Source organism: Peromyscus eremicus, chromosome 8b (genome assembly GCF_949786415.1).
Source record: "Peromyscus eremicus chromosome 8b, PerEre_H2_v1, whole genome shotgun sequence".
In the NCBI taxonomy this organism is placed as follows: domain Eukaryota; kingdom Metazoa; phylum Chordata; class Mammalia; order Rodentia; family Cricetidae; genus Peromyscus; species Peromyscus eremicus.
Window position 1 is genome coordinate 47,979,981 of NC_081424.1, and position 22,019 is coordinate 48,001,999.

The 22,019-nt window shown below is 44.2% G+C and overlaps 1 protein-coding gene across 1 annotated transcript in view; it reads left to right on the top strand.

Moving 5' to 3' along the window:
* Nucleotides 1-22,019, top strand: part of Plekhg1 (pleckstrin homology and RhoGEF domain containing G1) — an 86,563-nt gene that overhangs the window by 17,499 nt on the left and 47,045 nt on the right. Inside the window, exon 3 of the mRNA XM_059272780.1 lies at nucleotides 17,273-17,373. Within this exon, the coding sequence (XP_059128763.1) occupies nucleotides 17,273-17,373 (101 nt within the window). The remainder of the gene's footprint in view (nucleotides 1-17,272; nucleotides 17,374-22,019) is intronic.

Sequence of the window (22,019 nt, forward strand, 5' to 3'; positions counted from 1 at the left end):
GCAAAATCATCTCAGTCACACTGATGAATTTTGTTAGTGAATTAAAGTCCAGACAAAAGTGAAGTGTTATTTTTTAAAGAGTTACCTATTTTATTTTATGTGTATGAGTGTTTTTATTGTGTGTGTGTGTGTGTATACCACATGCATATGTGCCTGGTGCCCAAAGAGGTCAAACCAGTATGTCAGCTCCCCTGAAACTGGGTGGTTATGGGTGGTTGGGAACCACCATGTGGGTGCTGGGAACTAAGCCCAGGCCCTCTGCAAGAACAGTAAAAGCTTGTAACTACTGCCATCAATCCAGCCCCCTTTCTGATAGATCTCACTGGCAAGAAGTGGACATATTGTGATGGCCGCAGCAATCTGAAATATGTTGTCTGATGCTTACCTTTCACAAATAAAATAAGGCTCTTTAATTAACTTTTAAAATATTTTTTTTTGGTGGTAGTAAAAGTAGACACAATTGAACGTTGTATCCCCGGATGCCAGCAGTAAACACACTTACAGCATTGTGTCACCGTCACTATTGTCCATTTCCAGAACTTGGTTACCATCCCAGCCAGAAACTCTGGACCAGATAAACAGTAATTCCAGGGGCTGAGATGGCTCCATGGGTACAAGTGTCTGGTCGGCAAGCATGAGGAACTGAGTCTGAATTACCAGAACCCACACTGGAAGGGAGGGAAGGAGGAAGAGAGGAGAGGGAGGGAGGGAGAAGAGGGAGGGAGGAAGGAAGGAAGGAAGGAAGGAAGGAAGGAAGGAAGGAAGGAAGGAAGGAAGGAAGGAAGGAAAAGCCAGGCATGCCTGCATGTGCCTGTAACCCTAACATTGGGAAATGGAGACAGGCAGATCCTAAGGGCTCTGTATCCAGCCAGGAGAGCTGAAGGCACAAGCTTCCAGTTCAGTGACTGATGATGGTAAGAGTGATCGAGGAAGTCACCCAACATCCCGCTCTAATCTCGGAGCATACATACATATATACAGACAGACAAATATGTAAGTACAACCTGCTGAGTCCATTTTTGCCATTCATGTGTCTATGGTTTCAGAGCTGATAGCTTTGTGTTAGATAACCGGTCAGGGGATTCATCATTGCTGGGCAAGACCAATTCTTCCTCTCTCAGCAGTCATAAGCTGCCTGTAGTTCTCTGTCCAGAGGTGGGATCTTGGAGATCAAATATATTTTCATGCACTTATCCAGCACCAAAATTGAAATGGCATCTCATAAAAAGGAAAATAAATCCCTATAAGGAAGGGAGAAGGGGCTCTGGCAGGGATGGACACACAGTGCGAAGCTGTGGGCATCACCAATAAGAAATAAAGCCCAGTGCTTGTTGTAGAGGCTGTTTGCTTTATCAGACTGATCTATAAAGAACCCCATTCAAAAGGGGGTCACAAAGAATGGAGAATGGATGATGCGGACTAAGTTTTTTCCATAAGCTGCCTTCAGAAGTGTGTGTGAATGTGTGTGTGTGAGTGAGTGTGTGTGTGTGTGTGTGTGTGTGTGTGTGTGTGTGTGTTGGGAGAGGCCATTCTTTATCCTTTAAAATATTTCCCTTTGTTATTTTTAATTAACACACACAATCACTACCCTGTTGTTGTAGATTAGGCCTTCTGCATCACAGGGGTTGGTGTGGAATTGGAGCCATTACCACAAAGTGCTTGGGTTAATAATATTAATCTTTATGAAACTAACTTCAAATAGCCATTTATCGTGAAAATAAAACTACGTGTATTTTAATCGGGAAATTAATGAAGCTTGCTCCGAGGTTTAAAAAAAAAATCTTTCTCTTGCTGAGACAAGAAAAGCTACGAGTGTCTCTTCTGTTTTGGAGCAAGTTTTGGCTTTGTGCTTGCACCCAAGCTACTGGCGATCTGTAAGTGGGAGGAGAGGAAGGCCTTGGCAGCAGCAGCGAGCTAGCCCACAATACATGCCGAGCTGCCGAGCCCAGGGCCCCTTTTGTTCCGTTTTGCACAGAGCAGGGGATAAATCACTCCCCCTGGGGTCTGTGTAAGGCCCGGACAATGGTGTTGCAAAGGGTGGAGTTAATCTACTTTTGATTAGAAAAGCATTTCTTTTCTTGCAGGGAGGCAGGAGCTCAGCCTGTGTGGGGGAAGGGTTAAAAAGGAGAAGCAGGGCTGAGAGCCTTTGTCACCTTTCAGAGATGGGGTTGTAAGAATTGTCCCTTGTGACAAAGGAGGGAACGCAGGAGGAATGTTGAGCTGGGTTGAAATCCTACGCAGCTCCTGCCGCTGCCAGAGAGTGGCAGGGCCTCCTTTAACCCTTGCCATTCTGGCTCCCTTTACCCTGGTAGCGGATCCTCACACTGCCGAGACTCATATTGTTCCCCGTTCCCACCCTTGCTCTCAACATTCTATGGGAGAGCAAGAGCTCCAGAGAGACTTGCGAGCTCACATGAAGAATATCCGGGAATTACTAATATAACCAACCAGGAGAGCACCCAATGCACTGAGGCACGGGGTTAAGAAGAAGCATGGAAGAATCTCGAGGGATGAGTGAGCTAGGTGTTTTAGTTTGCTTCTTCCTATTGCTGTGATAAACACCAGAAACAACAGTAACAAAAGTCAGGGATGCAAGCAGGAAGCTGGAGGCAAAAACTGGAGCAGAGAGCATGGAAGACCGTGCTTACCGGCTTGTTCCTCCAGCTCACATTCACCTTTCTTGTAGCTCCGGGGAATACCTGTCCAGTGGTGGTACTGCCCATAGTGGGCTGGGCCTTCCCACGTCAATTATTAATTAAAAGAAAGAAAGAAAGAAAGAAAGAAAGAAAGAAAGAAAGAAAGAAAGAAAGAAAGAAAGAAAGAAAGAAAGAAAGGAGAGAGAGAGAGAGAGAGAGAGAAAGAAAGAAAGAAAGAAAGAAAGAAAGAAAGAAAGAAAAAAAGAAAGAAAGAAAGAAAGAAAGAGAAAAAGAAAAAAAGAAAAGGGCCCACATACTTGCCTACAGGTTACTCAGGATTTGTTACTCAGAATTTAAGAGACTGTATGGCAGAGACAGAGATGGTGAGATTGGAGAGTGGATACACTCACAGGACAAGGTTTTCCTAGGTGATATTTTGAGAACTTATATGGACAGCTACAGCAGCAACTGGTTGTTTGTTTCCACTGCTGAGGATTGAACCCAGGACCTTGTGGGTGCTGGGCAAATGCTCTGCCACTGAGCTATATACCCAGCTCTTATTTTGTGATCCGAACAAAAGTAGACTGTGTGCTTTCCGAACACATCTTTTGCAAGACAGCAGATTTATGTGAGGACAGAGTGTGGCACTTGAGGCCAGAGGCTGGGTTCATCATGGAAGGTCTCACTCCTTGTGGGTCCCGGGCACAATATGATGCTAGCACACCAGCCTGCCAGTCATCCCTTCTGAGTCCTGGAGGATGCTGATTACTGACCTCTTTTCAAGACTCCATTGCTTTAGCTTTTTAGTGGGAACCATACAAAGCCAAGCCTTCCATGACTGACCACCATAGCCCAATGCTAGGTGTCTGGTTCCAGGGGCTCTGCACACACTGGCTGGTGGCAGTAGCTCCAGTATGGCCTTCTGGCTCTCGGTTTCCTCCTCAAAAAACACTGAGGAGTGGGGAAGATCAGAGCCACTTTTGGTTCAAACTCAAACAAACTCTATTTGCACGCCTTTAATCCCAGCACTCAAGAGGCAGAGGCAGGCAGATCTCTGTGAGTTCAAGGCCAGCATGGTCTACAAAGCGAGTTCCAGGAGAGGCACAAAACTACACAGAGAAACCCTGTCTCGAAAAAAAATAAAATAAAATAAAATAAAATTTTAAAAAAAATGTATAATAAGCTCTGCTCCCTTACTCTCCCCTACCACCAGTGTCAACAATGGTAGTGAAGTGCTTGCTACCAACCGTCTATGGTAGGAGATGGTCCTGTAATTGTTGGGAAGACACAGCATAAAGAGCCCTGTTACCCATCTGTGTGACTCAGTAAATGGAAAGCTGAGCTAGCCTCTTCCACCTTTTTCGTCTTCTAGATAATTCTATCCAGGTAGCCCCTACCTTGGTGGCCATTTGAAACCTTATTTTGCATCAGGGTCAGAGTTCCAAGAAATTCAGCGTAGCAAGAGGCTTTGTCTTTAAAGTTGTTTCTTCTCTTGGATGACCCCTGAGAACACACGCTAGGAGAATTAACTACATTGCTGTTACAGGCCTCATAGACTAGTTGGGGAGGCGCTCTAATTTATCAAGTCACTGACAGGATTCATCACTGCCTAGTACAAGTTAAGCATATGATAATTGGTAACGTATATGTGTGCTGCTGAGGATGGAACCCAGGACCTGTGGGTGCTGGGCAAATGTGTGAATGGGCCATTACTTGGTCTTTTTATTTCAAAATTCCTAGAATTCATTCCTGAGTAGGCTGTAGGCCGTTATTGGATTTGTGACCTGGAAGTGTTTTGACTTCTGAAATCACTAGTCATTTTTCTGACTAGTGAAGCTTTTAAGCCACCCATGTAGTAAAGGGAAGCACAGAACTCATGGAGGGAGTTGGAGCACCATTGAAAGAACATGTGAGAATGTGTGTCTATGACCTGTGTTACTCTGAGATGTTTACAGCGCCTCCATGCTCCTATGTGACACAGTGGAACACACACCAATGCACAGTGACAGAACGCTTTTGCATGCTGGTCCTGAGCCCCCATGTATACCTGTCCACTTCAGTATGGCATCATCTCCTTTTGACCATGGCTGGGCTGGTCAAAAGGGGTGTCCTTTCTGTCTTCACTGTGGGTATCTCTGGGTCTTCTTTCAAGATGGAACGCCTAACCCTCCAGCCTCAAAACACAGAGTTTTCAGGCTCTTATCATGGAACTGGATTTTTGTTTCTGGTTTTGTTGTTTCGTTTTTGTTTTTTTTTTTTTTTTTTTTTTCTTCACTTGAAAATTAGCACAGTATTGAAACTGTACGTGGTGGGCAGAAACGGCTGTATGTCCTGAAGGAGTGAAGAGCAGATGTTCATGAGAAGGAAGGAAACCTATCTATGCATGAGCAGGTCTGAAGACACAGTAGAGTCTGAACGTTAGACGGGGGGAGCAGATACGGTAGAGATCAGCTGATGAAAATCGTACCAGGAGTGAGTGTGTATGAACATCTAACAACGAAGAGTTAAGTGTGTAAATGGGAGTGGCAGGAAGTCAGATGCAGTCTGTAGTGGTAAGGGTGGTTGTGTTTGATAGATTCCTAACAAAAACTACACTTAACCCCTAGAATAAACCAGTAGCAAACATCCCTCTTGTTTAAAGATACATGTGAAACAATAAAGCCTGTGACATGGGATGCAGGGTTTCCATGCTTGGCTGGCCAGTGGATCCCGGTGTACACATGACTTCATAGTTTATTCCCTGACTGACCCTGGAAAAGTGATGGAAATTTTCTACGCTTCCAAAGAAAGGGAATCAATAATGGCTTAGGGCGTGGTACAGACTAAATGAGACAGTGTATATGAAGTAGAGAGTTGCTACCTAGCAGTACATCTGAGAATAATGATGGTGATGATAATGAATAGCCATGAAGGGAACCTAAAATTCTAATTATCTTCTAATGTACTCTTATTTTACCAATGTCTAATTTTTCCAAAATTAAAAAAAAAATCCCTTTGGGATTTATTTAATTTTTCCTAAGTACCATGATTCAAATAGTACCACTGCCTATGATTGAGATGAATTGGCTTCTTATTTTCAAGTATTTAAAATTATTTCCAACATATCTCAAAAGTCTAATATGTCCTTGGGCGTCCACATTTTCTCCTTTGAGGATGTAGCCTTTTCTAATTGCATCTGCCTGCTTTCTTACCTAGTTTGGTACTGGGAAAGTCAAAAGCAAGTTTTTAAAAAAAAATGCTATGTAAAGTCAACTAGGTAACAAAGAAAGAAAAAGAAGAGATAGAGAAAAAGAAAGACAGACAGAGGAAGGATGAATCAGGCCAGGCGGTGGTGGTGCACACCTTTAATCCCAGCACTCAGGAGGCAGAGGCCATCCTGGTCTACAAATGTCTACAAATCGAGTTCCAGGACAGCCAGGGCTACGTGAAGAAACCCTGACTCAAAAACAAAACAAACAAGAAAAGGATGAATCACAAGAAAGCAGTTACTTAGCCTCCCTGCTTGCCTATGTCAAAAAGCAAAATACAACAAAATTGTTTTGAGGCTCTTAATTGGTTTTGACTTGGACTTAGAGAACCAGGCACCACCTTATTCTATAAAATGGGATGCGTGTGCTGATGAGCCAAGCTGATGAGGTTTTATAGACAAAAAAGGGACTGAGCAAAGCAGAAACAGAACAAAGGCAGGTTGTTTCAAAGTTACTATCTTCATGGGTTTAAAATAAAAGGAGGCTAGTTTGTATCGTGCATGCTAGGGATCTCTTGGTTTTTTGGAAGCGGGTGCTCAGCAGAAATGACTCCACTCTGGTCTAGTCTACAGGTAACTAGGGTTGGAAGCATGTCCCAAACAACAGCCTCCTACACATTTATTCTTACCCCGATCTGGTCAATGCCCACGGGGAGCCGGGGCCTGTGCCTTTCTCTAGAGGATTCAAGTAGCCACTTCAGTAGCCATGTTGAAGGGTTTTTAATGTCATATTAAACTCTAACCAAATGCATATAGACTGCCTCAGAAATGCTTCCCTGTTTTGTTTTGTTCACTTATTGGTAGCTAGAAATATTGATATGATTAAAGGAATAGAAAGTTGTGGGTTAAGGAGGAAAAGGTAGTTGGCTCCTCAACAGCATTTCTTCAAGGCGCCATGTGTCCACCCTTATTTTAACAAAAGCTTCTACGTGAGAATGTGGTCGATGTCCTTTGAAAACTTTCAGCACATTTTAGGGTAGGGATGTTTACATGTTCATATTTGTGAATGTAGAAAGGAGAGTAATGTGTTTGCCCATGTGTGTAGAGACCAGAGATCAGCATCAATGTCTTCCCCTATCACTCTTCACCTCATTTTTTTGAGACAGGGTATCTTACTGGATGTAGGGTTCATGGACTCTGCTAGACTGGCCAGTGCTCCAGTGATGTCTACAATGGTCATGAGAGGTGTAGGAAAAGATAGCCACCCTGAGCGCTAAGAACTCCTAACATATTAGGCAGAATCAGCAGCAGCACATTGTGTCTGTAATACAAGCTACTAGAGAAGCTGAGGTGAGAAAATCACAAGTTCCATGCCACCCTGAGCAATTAACAAAACCATGTCTCAAAAACTGCACAAAGAAATGAACAATTGAATCCATTTTTATAAGCCTCTGCTCTGTGGACTCTGTTCTGCTTAAAAGCTTTAGGAGAAAGCCAGTCCAAACTTTCCTAGCTGTAGTACTTATCTTTCTACCCAATGGTTCTGTCTTTAATAAAATCCATGCTCCCTCCTCCTTCCCCGAGCTCTCTTTCTGGGGAGAGCTGCCAGCCTGCCCCCCACCTCCCCACTCCCCATTCCAGCAGGCCTAGTGTCTTGTGTCCTCCCTGTGAAGAAATCCTAGCAACCCTGTTCAGAGGGAGGGAGGGAGACAATAGAGAGCCCTGAGCAAGCACAGCATCATTTGTCACAGCTTGACTAGAGGGCCATTCCTGGCATTTTTCACTGGTTTCATGTATTGAAAATGCTATAGAAAGTAAATGAGGCTGAAACCTCCGGGTTTATTACTCTTTTATCAAAACATCTCCGAGTCCTTAACAGATGTCCCCATATTGTCAATAGGACCAGCCTCCATGTGATAGATTAGGAAACCTGAAATGAGACCTGACCTCATGTCAGCCAAGGAGCTGTCTCTAACTCTAATGTTGGGTGTGTGCTCCCCCACCCACCCTGTCCTTCTTCTTGTCTCCTCTTTCTATCCCTCATTTTGTTTACTTTCTTTCCCCCTCTTTCTCTTCTGCTTCTTTTTCTCCCTCTCTTCCTTTCTTTCCTTCCTTCCTTCCTTCCTTTCTTTCTTTCTTTCTTTCTTTCTTTCCTTCCTTCCTTCCTTTCCTTCCTTCCTTCCTTCCTTCCTTCCTTTCTTTCTTTCTTTCTTTCTTTCCTTCCTTCCTTCCTTTCCTTCCTTCCTTCCCTTCCTTCCTTCCCTTTCCTTTCTTCCTTCCTTCCTTCCTTTCTTTCTTTCTTTCTTTCTTTCTTTCTTTCTTTCTTCTCCTTCTTCTTCTTCTCCTTCTCCTTCTCCTCCTCCTCCTCCTTCTTCTCCCCTCTCCTCCCTTCAGAGATACAGAAAGATCTCTGCTGTGTTCCATGCCCATGGCACTCCTCACTCTGGTCTCAGTGGAAGCGTAGGCTTTGTGCCATAGACTTGAGACAGTATCATCTCCATGGTGCCAGCTTTTGCTTAGAGAGCAGCTGAGACCCTCAGCTCCCATTCCTTTGACAGTGTCTTTCTCCCAACTAAGCATTGGATAGAGAAAGATGGACAGAGATGGGCCAGCATATTAGACTTCTTAGACATCATCTGCTAACCACAGCGAGGATTTCCACTGTAACATTGTTCAGTGGCTTATTTGGGGGCGGGGGGAGGATTAAAAGTTTATGTACTTTGAAAATAGATTCTTCACTACTCTCAGAGGACTTTGTGAATTATGCTTATCCCACTCAAACGATCATACTGCAACTTACATTTTAATTGTTTTTCCCCTTTTTTGTCTTGTGTGTGAGGGGGTGAGTACCTACAGGGACAGGGATTGCATTATCATCTTTCCTGAATGTTTTCCTCCCCCTACATCAGGACCTAATGCATAGAGAGCATGCGCCTCCAACATTTACTCAATACGTTATAATAACGTTATTGGATGGAATCTTACATTCCAGGCCTCCCGTTTCCTGCTTCCTCCTGTGTCAATAGCCTGTCCATGGATGCACAAGTGACAGATGGACAGGTGACAGGAGGACAGATCAGTCTCCACCCACCCTCCCTCCTGCTCCCACACCCCCTTCTTCTCCAGCAAACATCTCAGCTCTTCCACTACTCTATTACCCCTCTTCCAAATGGTCAATAGCTCCTTCTAGCATGGCACGGAGCTAGACATTCATTCCCATCCAACTTCCCTGAGATTGTTTCTGGGAGAGGTAAGGGGCATCATGGCAGGTTCGTGCTTCAGGACTCTTGCAGTCCAGGGAATCCCCTCCCCTTCACTCCAGGCCTGATCTCCGCCCGTCTGGGTGGACCCTGCATTCTGAAGTACCCAAAGTCTTGCATCTCTGATACTCCTTACTTAGCCTCCATTTGCAGAAGCTGCCCGATGCTCCTCCTAAGACAGAGGACTCCTGAGCGGCTCCCTCCTGCTAGTGCAGGCTGCTGGTCTACTGAGATTGGAGGGTGCTGGCCCTGAGACCCCCTGAAATCACTTTCTCGTAAGCAGTCACTTGTGTGGGCTCTGACCCTGAAACACAGGATAAGTGTTAGCTCCAGCTTTCTGTTGACAGTCCCTAAGACGGACCCTGAATCTTCACAGATGGGCCAGAGCTCTCTTAGCCAACTGCTCACAGGTCACTCCTGTCCTGGGGATTCCAAGAGATGTCCTTCAGTTATCACAACCTTGGAGTGTCCAGGGCTGCTGTGTTATCTTTACCCTAGACTAATGCTACCTTTGTTCAGTTCCCTTGGATAGAGATCGAAGGTGACTATGTGGGGATTCAGTCATAGACCTGTGATTCTAAGCCAGTCTTATGAGGCATAGCCAACCCCGGGCATTCTGTGCAGAGGACGGTGGTTACAAAATAGATGCCCTATTCAGAGCTTGGACCCTGATAGGAGCAGAGTACAAGTCCTAGGCATGCAAGGCCCTACTGTCTACATGTGGTAGGTCAAAGATAGGCCTTGTCTCACTTCACCACAGATCCTCGGAGATGTCAGCGACTATTCCATCTTGGTTTGGGAAGTCCCCAGCCTGTCGGAAAAGCCTCTAACTGCCCCTCTTGGCTTCTGTAGGCCCCCCACTTAGGGCAAAGTGAAAAGGAAAGATAGAAGATAGCAGTTGCCTAGGACCCTAGCCCAGCTGCCTCCCTGCTGTGGCCCAAGAAAAGAGGCAAACAAGGGTCCTGTGTACTCAGTGCCCGTCAACCCACCTGCTCCCTCAGTGGACAGTCAAGTGTCCCGTGGGGAGCTGGTAGAACTGCACGTTCCTCCTCAGTGACAAAATGAGGAAAGATAGAGGGAACCCCAGACTTCCTCATCCTGAAACCAGCCATGAGTAGACCAGTCGCTCAAACCATGCCTCTCATTGGACTCACTCCCCTCCCCAACCTTTCTCACTGCTAAATGTCCCTGCTGTCAACCCCTTTCAGGTTCAGGCCATGCTCTGTGCTCCCTGGTGTGGCTGCTCCGGTCTAAGCAGCCTCCCTGTGGTTGGATTTTGAGCACTGATGCTGGAGTGCTCTTCAATCTCATTGAATCCTCTGGTGGCTGCCACTGTTGCTAGGGGACTTGGGGTTCCCGCTTTTGGATCCTTAGCGTTGTTAATAAAAGAGCTTAGAAGTAGATGTGGAAGAAAGCTCCAGGACAATTGTATGAGAGTTTGGGAGAAAAACAGAGCAGGCAAGCTGTAAATCTGAGCAGCTGCCAGGGAAAAGGAGACAGAGAAGAGGAAGAGAGTCATGCCGCCTGAGTTAAGCCAGCGTGGTAAGCCATGGAAGTCAGCAGGCAGCTGCATGGCAGAAGCCAGATGTGTGTGTCAGGCAGAGGGCAGTGGGAGCTTCAGAGGACAAGTGGGGGATCCCAGAGAAGCTGGGAAAGCATGCTTAGACTTCTGCAAGCATCCAAAAGGAAAAGAAACAGGAGAAAGGGAAAGGGGAAAGTTACACTTTTCTAAGTTAGGAGTCAGAAAGGGGCCAGACTTCGTATTGTGGCCTGATGTTGATATTGATGTAATATAGATAGATAGATAGATAGATAGATAGATAGATAGATAGATAGATAGATAGAAAGATGATAGATAGATATGTACGTACATACATACATCCTCATATATATTCATATATACCCTTATAATATCTTTCCATATATATATATATATATATATATATATATATATATATATATATCCTCATTAAAGGACTAATTATTCCTCCCATCTTCTTAGCATGGCTTTAGGCAAACTGGTCTTTCTGAGGACTAGTTTTTGGCCAGGTGACTATCAGGCTCAGCTAGATTAACTCTTAAAGGAGACAATAATATGTAATGTCTCATCTTTGAAGTAGATGAGAACGTCTTGTCTCCTCCCAAAGCTAGAGGTATTTATTTCACTATTTTGACCAATAGGCTTGAAAAATGGCAAAGCTGGTGTTTATCTTTCTAGTGTTACCAAGGAAACAGGAAATGGGGTCCAAAGTCAGCCATGAAGCATGTATCCATCCTCTGTGGTCTCCTCAGTTACTGATCCCTGTAATGTCACCATCTGCACAGGAGGGGAGAGCATTCAGGATCTTCCCATTACTCCAGTGCCCCACCTTCCAGGACTAGTGGGCTCCACAAGTCTTGCTCTCTGTAATTAAACTCAACTCTGAGCATCCTTCCCACCTGTGGTCAGCCCCTGTTACTTCCCCTCAAGGACCTGGTTTTATTACCCTTAGCCTCATTTCTAACTGCCTATATATTGTAGTCTCTCTCTTCTTTTCTCTGTATTCCAATCCCTACTCATCCTCAGGGACTTGGTTACCCACCTCCTTTATGAAGCCTCTCTTCCTGCTATTGAAGTTTTTAGGATAATATCCTAGGCCCTGGAAACCCTAATAAACTAGATTCAGCTATCTGTCCCAAGTATGCCAATTAAAGAAACAAGTTATTATGGAATAATCTTTTTGTACATTGTGAAGATGTGACTTGCCAAGGTGCCTTCTGATTGATTTAACAAAAGAGCTGACTGGCCAATAGCTGGACAGGAAGTGGTTAGCTGGGAGAGTCAAACAGAAAGGAAGCTGGGAAGAAGAAGGGCAGAGTCACAGGGTCACCAGCCAGAGGCAAAGGAGGCAGAAGATGAATATGCTGTGCTGAAAAAGGGTACTGACATGTGGTAGAATATAGATAAGAAATATGGGTTAACTTAAAATGTAAGAACTAGTTAGCAACAAGCCTAAGCTATTGGCTGAGCATTTATAATTGATAATAAGTCTCTGTGTGGTTATTTGGGGAGCTGGCTGGCATGACATAGCTGTCTGGTGGGACAGAGAAACTCTGCCTACAACAAGTCATGGTGAAAAGCTGAGAAACTAGGCTTATTCAAAGTGAAGACATTGGGAAGAAGAAATAAAGGGGTCCAATGACTCTAGTCCACCAGGGAGCATGGAGGGCAACAGGTATATATAACTAAGTAATCCTGCTCAAGGTATGTCTCTGCCCATCATTGATTCAGCTTTCAGGTGATTGCCTCCTGGGAGGCAAGTTCCTCCTCTGGCTGGCACCAAGGCTTCAGCCTTTCTCTTCTCCCTAGTGTGGAAGTCCACCAAAATTTGATTCTTTGGTGTCCATTCTTTTTCAGTAGTCTGGTAGCAGTAGTGACTCTTTAAAAGGTCTTCTCTCCTGCCAAGGGTTATTATCCCTTCCTGGAACTGACCACTTCTGCATGTGATTCCCTTCTGTACTAAATATGGGCATCCTTCTCTACTGGACACTTATCAGTTGTTTAGCCAGAACTGTACAGGACCTGTCTGTTGACACATTTTCAGCTTGCCAGGGAGGGAGCTCCTTGAAGGGAAGGATCCATATGATTCCATTTTTAAACTCCTAGCTTGTAAAACAGAACTTGGCACCCACTCAATGCCCCCAGAAAGAGCAGCCGGAAGGACTGGATGAGTGGAGTTGAGTGTGCTTTAACACTGTAAATCAGTATACAAATATGAGTCACTCTGGTTTCACTGGCATCCCAACACAGTACCAGGTGGTGGCCAGTGATGGCTTCTGGGAAATGGAGAAGATGCTTTCTCCCGAATAAAGAACAGCATCACCACCATCAAGAAAAAGGAAAATGGTAAGAGCTCTATCTAATGAACAGGATGCAAAGTGCTAACAGGAGGAGCTGGACCAAAAAGTGCCACAGAAATCCACTGTGTAGGAGTTGATGTATAAACAAGAGGATCAGGAAAGAAGTTTCCAGTTTCCTTTCCACAGTGGGATTATCTCCAAGCTGAAGAGAGTACAGGAGAAAATGGATCTAAAATATTGAGAGGCACTCTAGGTACCTTTCATGTAAATAACTATCTTTTCCTCATAGTGTTTGATCTCTAGTAAGTACTAAGTGGGTTGTAACATTTTAAAACATGATCTCAAGGAAGAGACAAGTTAGAGGAGCCATTGGCTAAATTTCTTCAAGCACCTTGTAGAAATTGTCCCAGCGATTTCTATAGAACTCTCTATAACATTCTTTGTGTGTCTTTGCAGCATGGTTATTCTAGACCAGGATTTCTCCAACTGTTTTGTGTGTGTGTGTGTGTGTGTGTGTGTGTGTGTGTGTGTGTGCTGCGTTATAGCTTTCGTCACCAAATATTGCATTTGTAAAATAATTAAACAGGGAAATATAAGATTTGTCAGTTGTGGAGCTGAAGGGGTGGCTCCGTGCTTAAGAGCACTGGCTGCTCTGCCAGAGATTGAGTTTCATTCCTGGTACCCATGTGTCACCTCACAACTACCTGTAACAACAGGTCCATGGAAGATCAGATGCACTCTCCTGACCTTCTAGGGCACCAGGCCTGCGTGTGGTGCATAGACATGCATGCAGGCAAAGCACTCATGCACAGGAAAAAAAAAAAAAAACAGTAAACTTTTTAAAAATAATTTAAAAGTTTAAAAAGACATGCCAGTTGTAGAAACAGATTTATTAATAAGCTAACAGATCGTCAGATTCATATGAAGGTGTCAACATGCTTCTTCAGGTTCTGTCCTTACGTCATTGTGGGTCAGAAACAGTTTGCAAACTGCCTCCTACCCACTCCCACACCTGGACAGGGACCCAGCTAGACTCTATTTTGATATTTTCAAATAAGGAGGTATTTTCAAATAAGAAGCTGGAGGAGAGCGGTCATGTACAAACTGTTCGATGAAGGAGATCTTAAGGACATAAACTACTTAAAAACTAGATACTTTAAAGCAGATTTTTACATCTCAAAAGGGAAACTGAGCGCTAACAAGTCATCTTTTTGAGTGTCTCTGTCTGTTTCTTCCTGCCCCCAAGGCAGAGTGAATTCCTTCATGGCCAAGAATTCCTTCCAGTGCCGACATCTTCTATGGGTTGGTTGAGAGCCCTATGATAGCCATAGGTCCTGACATGAAGCCAATGAAACTAATGAGCAGTGTGATGGGCTCTGGTGGAGTTCACGGATGCCCTCGCTCTGTCATTGAGCACAGAGTGAACTGTTATTAGGCCGAGCTTCCAGCCTCTCATTTTGGCTTCTGATGATTACAGCTGCCAGGGCAGCACATGCTACACTAGTTTCCAGTAACTGGTCCGGGGTTAACGTCCCCTCTTTAAGACTTAATTATGTTCAGAGTGGGGACAAGTTGTGGCCATACAACTTTGATCTGTCATCTAGAATGACCTACAAAAATGTGGACCCCTAATGGCCTATTTTCTCGACAGTGTCGGAAAAGCAAGCAGCTTCTAAAAGATAGGGTCTCTGCCATGAACTCTCAGAGTTTCAAAGTACTTTCCATTAGAGATTTGTTGAAAGGGAGCCATGGGCTTTGTCTCCAACCCCAGATGAAATTCTTCAAGGATTTTTACTGCATTTTTCCTTCACAGCCTGCTGTAGCCAATCGTGTGAATCTGGCATCTGATCACCATCCCAGTTGTACCTTCCAGCTTGATGTGTTGGTGTGGTCCAGGGTCTCTAGTTTAATTTCCTTAATTTTACATGCAAAATATTCCTTGAAAATGTCTCATTTGGGTCTGGGATGGTGGCTTAGTGGTTAAGACCACTTGCTACTCTTCCAGGGGACCCAAGATTAGTTCCTAGCACCCATGTTGAGCAGCTCACAACTGCCTGTAACTCCAGCTCTAGGGGGATCAGACACATCTGGCTTCCTTGGGCACCTGCGCTTGTGTGGACTACGTACAACACACACATACACACACACACACACACACACACACACACACACACAAATATAAAAATAAAAATAATAAAGTTCTTTAAGTGTCTAATGACATGCTAAGCTATTATCAAAAAGAAGCATTGATGAAGTTGAGTATTAGACCATTTTTATATGCCATGTGTAATTTAATAAACTACTAATTTGTTTTATTTGGCATCTCTTTGGGGAAGAGTGCATGCCATGGCTTGTGTGTGGAGTTCTGAGGACAACTAGTGGGAGTTGGTTCTGTCCTTCCGCCATGTGGGTTCGGGGTGGGGGTGGGGGGCGTGGTAGTCAGGCCATCGTCAGATTGATAACAAGCTCCTTTACCTACTGACACGTCTCACTAGTTCTCAGTGAGTGTTTTTTGGTTTTTTTTTTGATGAAGAGCAGATTGTACATGTTGTTCTAAATGTACTATTGCTTCAATTCTGTCATGCGTAGCTGCTCTTGGCTGGACATTAACTCCCCTGCACAGACATAACTTCCTTATCATTGTCCCTCTCATGAAAGTGATAATAAGCTTAGCTTGTGGGGGGGGGGGGGGTGCGGAGGGGGTGCCAGCCAACTACACTGAAATCTTGTGAGCCTGCTTTCTTACGAGATGTTCGCTTCCAGGAAGGGAGGAGGGGAGAAGGAGGAGGAAGGAATGAGGGGGCGAAAAAAGCAATTACCAACAAAGCTTGCTTAAAAAGATAATAAAAGTCATGTATGGCAATACTTTTAGGCAGAAAGGGACCAGAATGAAAGCGTATTTGGTGTAGACAGTGACCTGTGTTACTTTAGGAAGCGAACGACAATGCCTTTGCTGTTTACAGAAGGAACAAAACAAGTTAGTGTGGCTTAGGAAAAGGCCTAGGATACCCCAGCTTCTCCTTCAGCGGGTTCTTCTGCGCACCACCCTGTGGCCTGCTGGAAAATGGGATGCAGTGGGCAGCTGTGCTCTGTGGTCCCTGTTATTTTGCACACGTCCCCTCCCACCAATGCTGTAGCACACCTGCCCCCCAATGCTTGCAGATCACATCTTGGACTTAGAAGGAAATGGAGCTATAATGTACAGTCCTGGGGAGGGGACTGTATTGATTTTTTTTTTTTATTTTACGTTATTTCAGCTGCTTCCACTTTTTTTTTTTTTAATTCTCTCCTTGCTTCCTACTGAGTCCATTCTTCAGCAATGGTGGGAGAGAGGAATGCTGAGTTATGAACTCTGGAGCACACAAGGAGCAGAAAGCAGTTTCCCCCTCTCGGCAATCCAAACAGCGTCTGGGCTGTGTTGGTTTTAACCCTCTGTGGGTCTGACTGATGTGGGATGTATTTAAGAGCTGTTTCAGTGTTAGACATATAAAGTTATTTCCATTCCCATGGTTCATCCATGTAATTTAACACACTTAACAAAAGTGAGAAATGTCCTTATTTTTTAAACTTTTCCCATATTGGCATGGATCTGGTTCTGTATATAAGTATCTGATACCTTTATACTTTAAAGGTTTATCTTAAACAACTCTATCACACTCTGAATTTTTATTTCTGATTTTTCCACTCTGTGGATTTCAAATGTGTATGACCGGCACATGTGAAATCCAGAGATCTACCTGGGGTATTGTTCTTCAAGTTCTGTCTGCTTTGGTTTTTGAGACAGGGTCCTCACTGGCCTGGGGCTGGATAATTCAACTAGGCTGGCTAGCCAATGAACAAACTCCAGGGATCCACCTGTCTTCACCTCCCCAGGACTGGGCTTACAAGCCTGTGTTACGTCATGGGCTTTTTCGTGTTGGTTCCAGGGCTTGAACTCAGATCCTCATGCTTGCACAAAAAGCACTTTCCACCTGAGCTATACCCTGAGACCCCTGGATTCTTAATCAAATAAATCATTCAAGGGCATAGGAAATACCCTGCCCAAACTTTGACTTTATCACTAACCAGGACCAGCATCCATAGCAAGAAGCTCTGATGGATTGGGGAGATGGGGGGCGGGGTACTTTAATGTAGGCCACGTTCTTTCTCCTTGGTACTACCACATGCTCTTTAATGGGTAAGTATTATACTCATTAATGAGAGAACATCTGTCCATACTCTGTGGTAGAGGTAATGAGCACATTAGTATCATAATTATTTGAAATAGATGCCAATGATTCATCTTGCATATTAAAAATGTCTTAGAAAAGATCAGGAGTCCTAAGGCATCCTTCTCATTGACTTCACAGGATTACCTCGCATGCATCCGGGACCAGACAAAACTTCCCCTGGGGACCGAAGATAGGGCTGCTCTTTTTGGAAACATACAGGATATCTACCACTTTAATAGGTAAGTCAATACACACAAGGTTGCTCTCCTGTAAGAACATTATGAATTGCTTATTGGGGCCGTGAAAATGAGGTCCCCAGAGGCAGGATCTGCGTCTCCTGTGTCTTTTTGGATCCCTGACATTTAGCACCAGCATGGCTTGTAGGAGGCAGATTTCTACATTGCTAATAGTCCAGCTCATAGAAAACACCAAGGCTGCATCAGGGTTTCACTTGCTTGATCTGACTCTGAGAACCACTTGGGGTCTTCTGAGCCCATGCTTCTCCTCCTGGGCCACCCACAGAAGCACCCGGGAAATTCTCCTTCCAAAACACAATTAGGGTATAGAGTTGGTGGATCGCTTGCCGAGCATGCCTGAAGCCTTAGGTTTTGTTCTCAACACCAAATAAAACCAGGGGTGCTGGGCTCACCTGTGGAGGCAGGAGGATCAGAAGTGGAATGTCATCCTCAGCCACATAGAGAGTTCAAGGTCAACCTGGACTCCACAACACCGTGTCTCAAAACAAAAGAACAAGGAACAGCTGGCCTACATGGCCTCCTCCTTTAAAGGCTCAGGAATTTAACCAGGGACAGAAGGACTGTGAGAACAAGAGGTGGCGGGTGACTCCAAAGGAAGGACATTTTGCGGACACAGAGGGGCTGACGTAGGTCTGAACTCACAGAGACTGTGACCGCATGCACTGGACCTGCACAAGCTAAAGTCAGACAAAATCCCAGCATGTAAGGGAAGTGGGCATGATGTCCCAGCCCTAACCCAGAAGCTAGTTGAAACTGGTCGTTGCTGGGAGAAGGAAAATCAGTTTTCTTCAATGGCGCGACACTGGGTATATCAGCCACATTCCTGGGTGGACCCAGTGCTCAGGAGCAGTCAACCAACACAAACCAGACTCCCCAGGGCTTGTGGTCTGTTGTTGTTGATGTTGTTGTATTTAAAAGAGAAAAAGAGGATGAAGTTGGGTGGGTAGGGAGGTGACAGGGACTCGGGAGGAGTTGGGGAAGGGGGGAAATCTGATCAAAATATACTGTATGAAATTCTCAAAAAAAATAAATAAATAAAAGCATTATTTTTTTAAAGCAGTATCAAGGCCCTACTTTCAGAAATTGACTCATTGGTCTTGGATGGGGCCACAGCATCAGAATTTTCTAAATGATCTTCAGGTATTTAAAATGTGGAGCCACCATAGAGAAACACTATCTGGATAAATCAGCCCGGCAGTAAGACCATGAGAAACACATCAAAAACTGCAGAAGCCACACATGCTCACCAGTGATGTGGTGGTTTTATTGCAGGCCCCTATTTGGCAATCCCATGAGTCCCGGGATAGCATCACTTTCCAGAGCCCGCTAATGCCATTGTGACCCAGAAAGATGCTGGATGCTGAGAGGTCCCTGCCTTAGCTCTTCTGTGGTTTGGCTGTAAACTAATGATGACAAGTACTTGGGGAGTAGTTCCTTTGTGTCAGAGGCCAGACAGCTTTAGAGGCATCATCCCTTCAAATACGTCATCAGGGCTCACTCAGCCATGTGCCCCCTTGCATAGCAGAACCTGGCTCTTCAAGCCCTTTATGAAGTACAGAGAGCTTTGGCTAACCTCGGGAGGGATTTTTCACTCCTTGGGATTTAAATGTTCGTGTGTCTCCTTGTCTAAAGAAAGAAAAAGGTGAGTTAGCAAGTAAGGTCTCAGCAGTGAGGCCTAGTCTGCAAAAGCTGAAGAATTAGGAAGGCCTTTCTATTCTTGAATCCATTCTCCTTTCTTTTCTGTTGGGTGTTCATTGACCCTGAAAGCCATCCTGTCTAAAATACACCTGGGTCAGAGTGAAGGGATGCCCTGCTGATGATGTCCATACAAGGCATGGGTGAGGTCATGGCAACCCATTGTGTACATGCCAATGGCTGTGGCGATCCCATTTGTATATTCACTGTTCTTACAGTACCTTAATCCTCTTAGCATCTCTGCGAGATGGAGAGAGTGCAGTAAGACACACTCATTTCATGTGAGGAATCAGCCTTTGAGACCGGGAAGTAGCTCCCAGGTGTAGCACAAGCCTGGGCCGCTCAGGATACTGCTTTTGTTCATTTCTAGTATCTTCCTCTGTTTTGAAAAATACCTGTTGTTTAACTTGGCTGTTGAATTATCTGAGTTCTGTGAGTTGGTGAGTTGTTTACTTGCTTGTTTGTTTGTTTGTTTGTTTGTTTGTTTGTTTGTTTGAGACCGGGCCTCACTATGTAGGCCAGGCTGTCCTCAGACTCACAGTCTTCATATGGTGGCCTCCAGAGTGCTGGGGCTGCAGGAGTTCACTCCCATGCTCAGCTACATAGAGTAGAATCACCTCCTTTGTTCTGTCCCCATTTGCTTGGATTTCTGTCTTCTTATATCTAGAATCTAAATTTATAATTTAAATGACCCTGCGGTGGTTATAGTTGGGTAAGTAAGGACATCGGTGTGACCTTTTATGTCACTGCTCATGCATCTTTAATGATATTCCAATTGATTTCCAAGATGCAACTGTCTGGGGAATCATGACAGAGCTCTAAGTAATAGACTCTGAAATTCTGTTGGTTAATCCCGGATTTTTTCAACATAGTGTTACAATATTGTGTCCAACTAGGTAAGATTTAAGTCTCCCAAATCAAAGGTGGAGGTTATATTCACCTGAAAAATTCAGCTGAATGGGTTTTATTTTCTAAGACATACAGCTGGAGCAAATCTAAACCTGTAAATCCAAAACACTCCAAATTGGAAACCTTTTGAACATGGGCACAAGTTGAAAGTTCCACATCTGACCTCAAGTCATGTGTCACAGCCGTAACACAGACCCACTGAAAACTGTACACAATTACCTTCAAGCTGTATGTATCATCTTGTAGATGAAACAACAGAATTCTGTGTTTAAACTTGGGTCCCATCTCCAAGATAAGGAAGGCACTCTGTCTATGCAGATATTCCAAACTCCAAAAAAACAATTTTGGTCCCGAATATGTGGGTTAGGGACCCCTTGACCTGTATTTCCAAAGCACAGAAAAGTATAGAATGGTATAATAAACCCCAGCTTCTTTGAAGCTTTTTTGTACCATATTTACTTTTTAAATTCCTTACATTTTAAAGGCATTAAAGAAAAACTCACTGAAAATCTCTTCTTGGTGCCTCTTCCTTCTCCAGTGTCCTTCTGCACCATGTGGAGTGATGCACTCATGTGCTGGTAAACCAGTTCTCTGGCCCGGCCGTGCAGGAGAAATCTGGAAGCGATTGTCGGTTAGGTGACATAACTACTCCTATCCGTGTATCATCCTCTCCTATATTAAAAACCAGAGAATCAAATGTCTCAGATGTCAAGAGCCTATGGCAACACTGCAGGAAAAAAGGAAAAGATACAGCAGGATCAGCTAGGATAAACCAGCTCTCTACCTGGATTTGCGTTTCATTGTAACTTACAACACAGTGCTTCATTCCAAGCGGGGTTTGCCTGGTTTCCTGTTGTGTTGCAGGACCCCAGGGACTCTCACATATTACACAGACACGGTTCTACCACCCAGCCACACACCGCAGCCTCAGGGTAGGAGTTTTGCCATCATTACACATGGATCTATTTGAAATACGTTACTGGCTTTCCTTGGTTCACACACAGCATAAATCCGGTTAGACCCTTACAGATTTTTTTTTTTTTTTTTCACTCAGCATCATTTTTGAGCTTTATTTCTCCAGTTTGTGTAACCGCCATGTGAGTCTTCCCAGAGTGGCTATTTTGCATTGGGCCAGTTGCAATGAGTTTTGGGTTTTTTGTTTGTTTGTTTTTTGTTTTGTTTTGGTGTTTGTTGTTTTTTGTTTTGTGGGTTTTTTTTTGGGTGTTTGTTTGTTTGCTTGCTTGCTTGTTTGTTTGCCGGCTGCTTAGATTTCTTCTGTGATTTTTTTTTTTCTGGCATATCCATCACCTGCTCTCGTGTTGAAACTTTTTTTTTTCTCTTCTCATTGCTTTATAAGAGTTGTTTATCAATTCTGTGGACCGTGTGAGTTGCAAATGTCTTTTTTTTATTTTAAAAAAGACGTGCCTTTTAACTTTAATGTAGCTTCTCAGAAGATAAATGACAGAATTCACAACACAAAATACACTTTTGAAAGTAGGACGCACGGGGTTGGGTTTAAAAATTATCTCCCGTTTTCGGGTGATAAGTGTATTCATTTTTTTCAAAGACTCCTAAAATGTTGCTTTTTCACATTTGTTTTTAATCTGCCTGAAGCTGATGGTGGTGGAGCGTTTGACGGTAGACCTAAGCTCTGGTTTTACATGCCTAGCCAATGGTGCCATCCTCACTAATTGAAACACACAAACTCTCCACACTAAGTTGCATTTCCTGTCCTCCGTATGCCAAGTTTACATGGGGGTGTGGGTCTGAGTCTGGGCTCTGAGTCCTCTTTAGTCTGCTTTTCCAACTGCTGGTGCCGTGATGCCCATGTTGAACCCTCTTTGCTCCCCTCCAACACTGATTTAATTTCTCTTGACTTAGCCCTGTCAAGCGGTTTTATTGTTATTGTTCATTAGTTTTTCAAAATTCATGCAGTACTCTGTTGATATTTCTATAAATCTAATGTTAAAAATGACATCTTTACATGACCAAGGCATGCTATCAACAGCTACATGTCTCTTTGG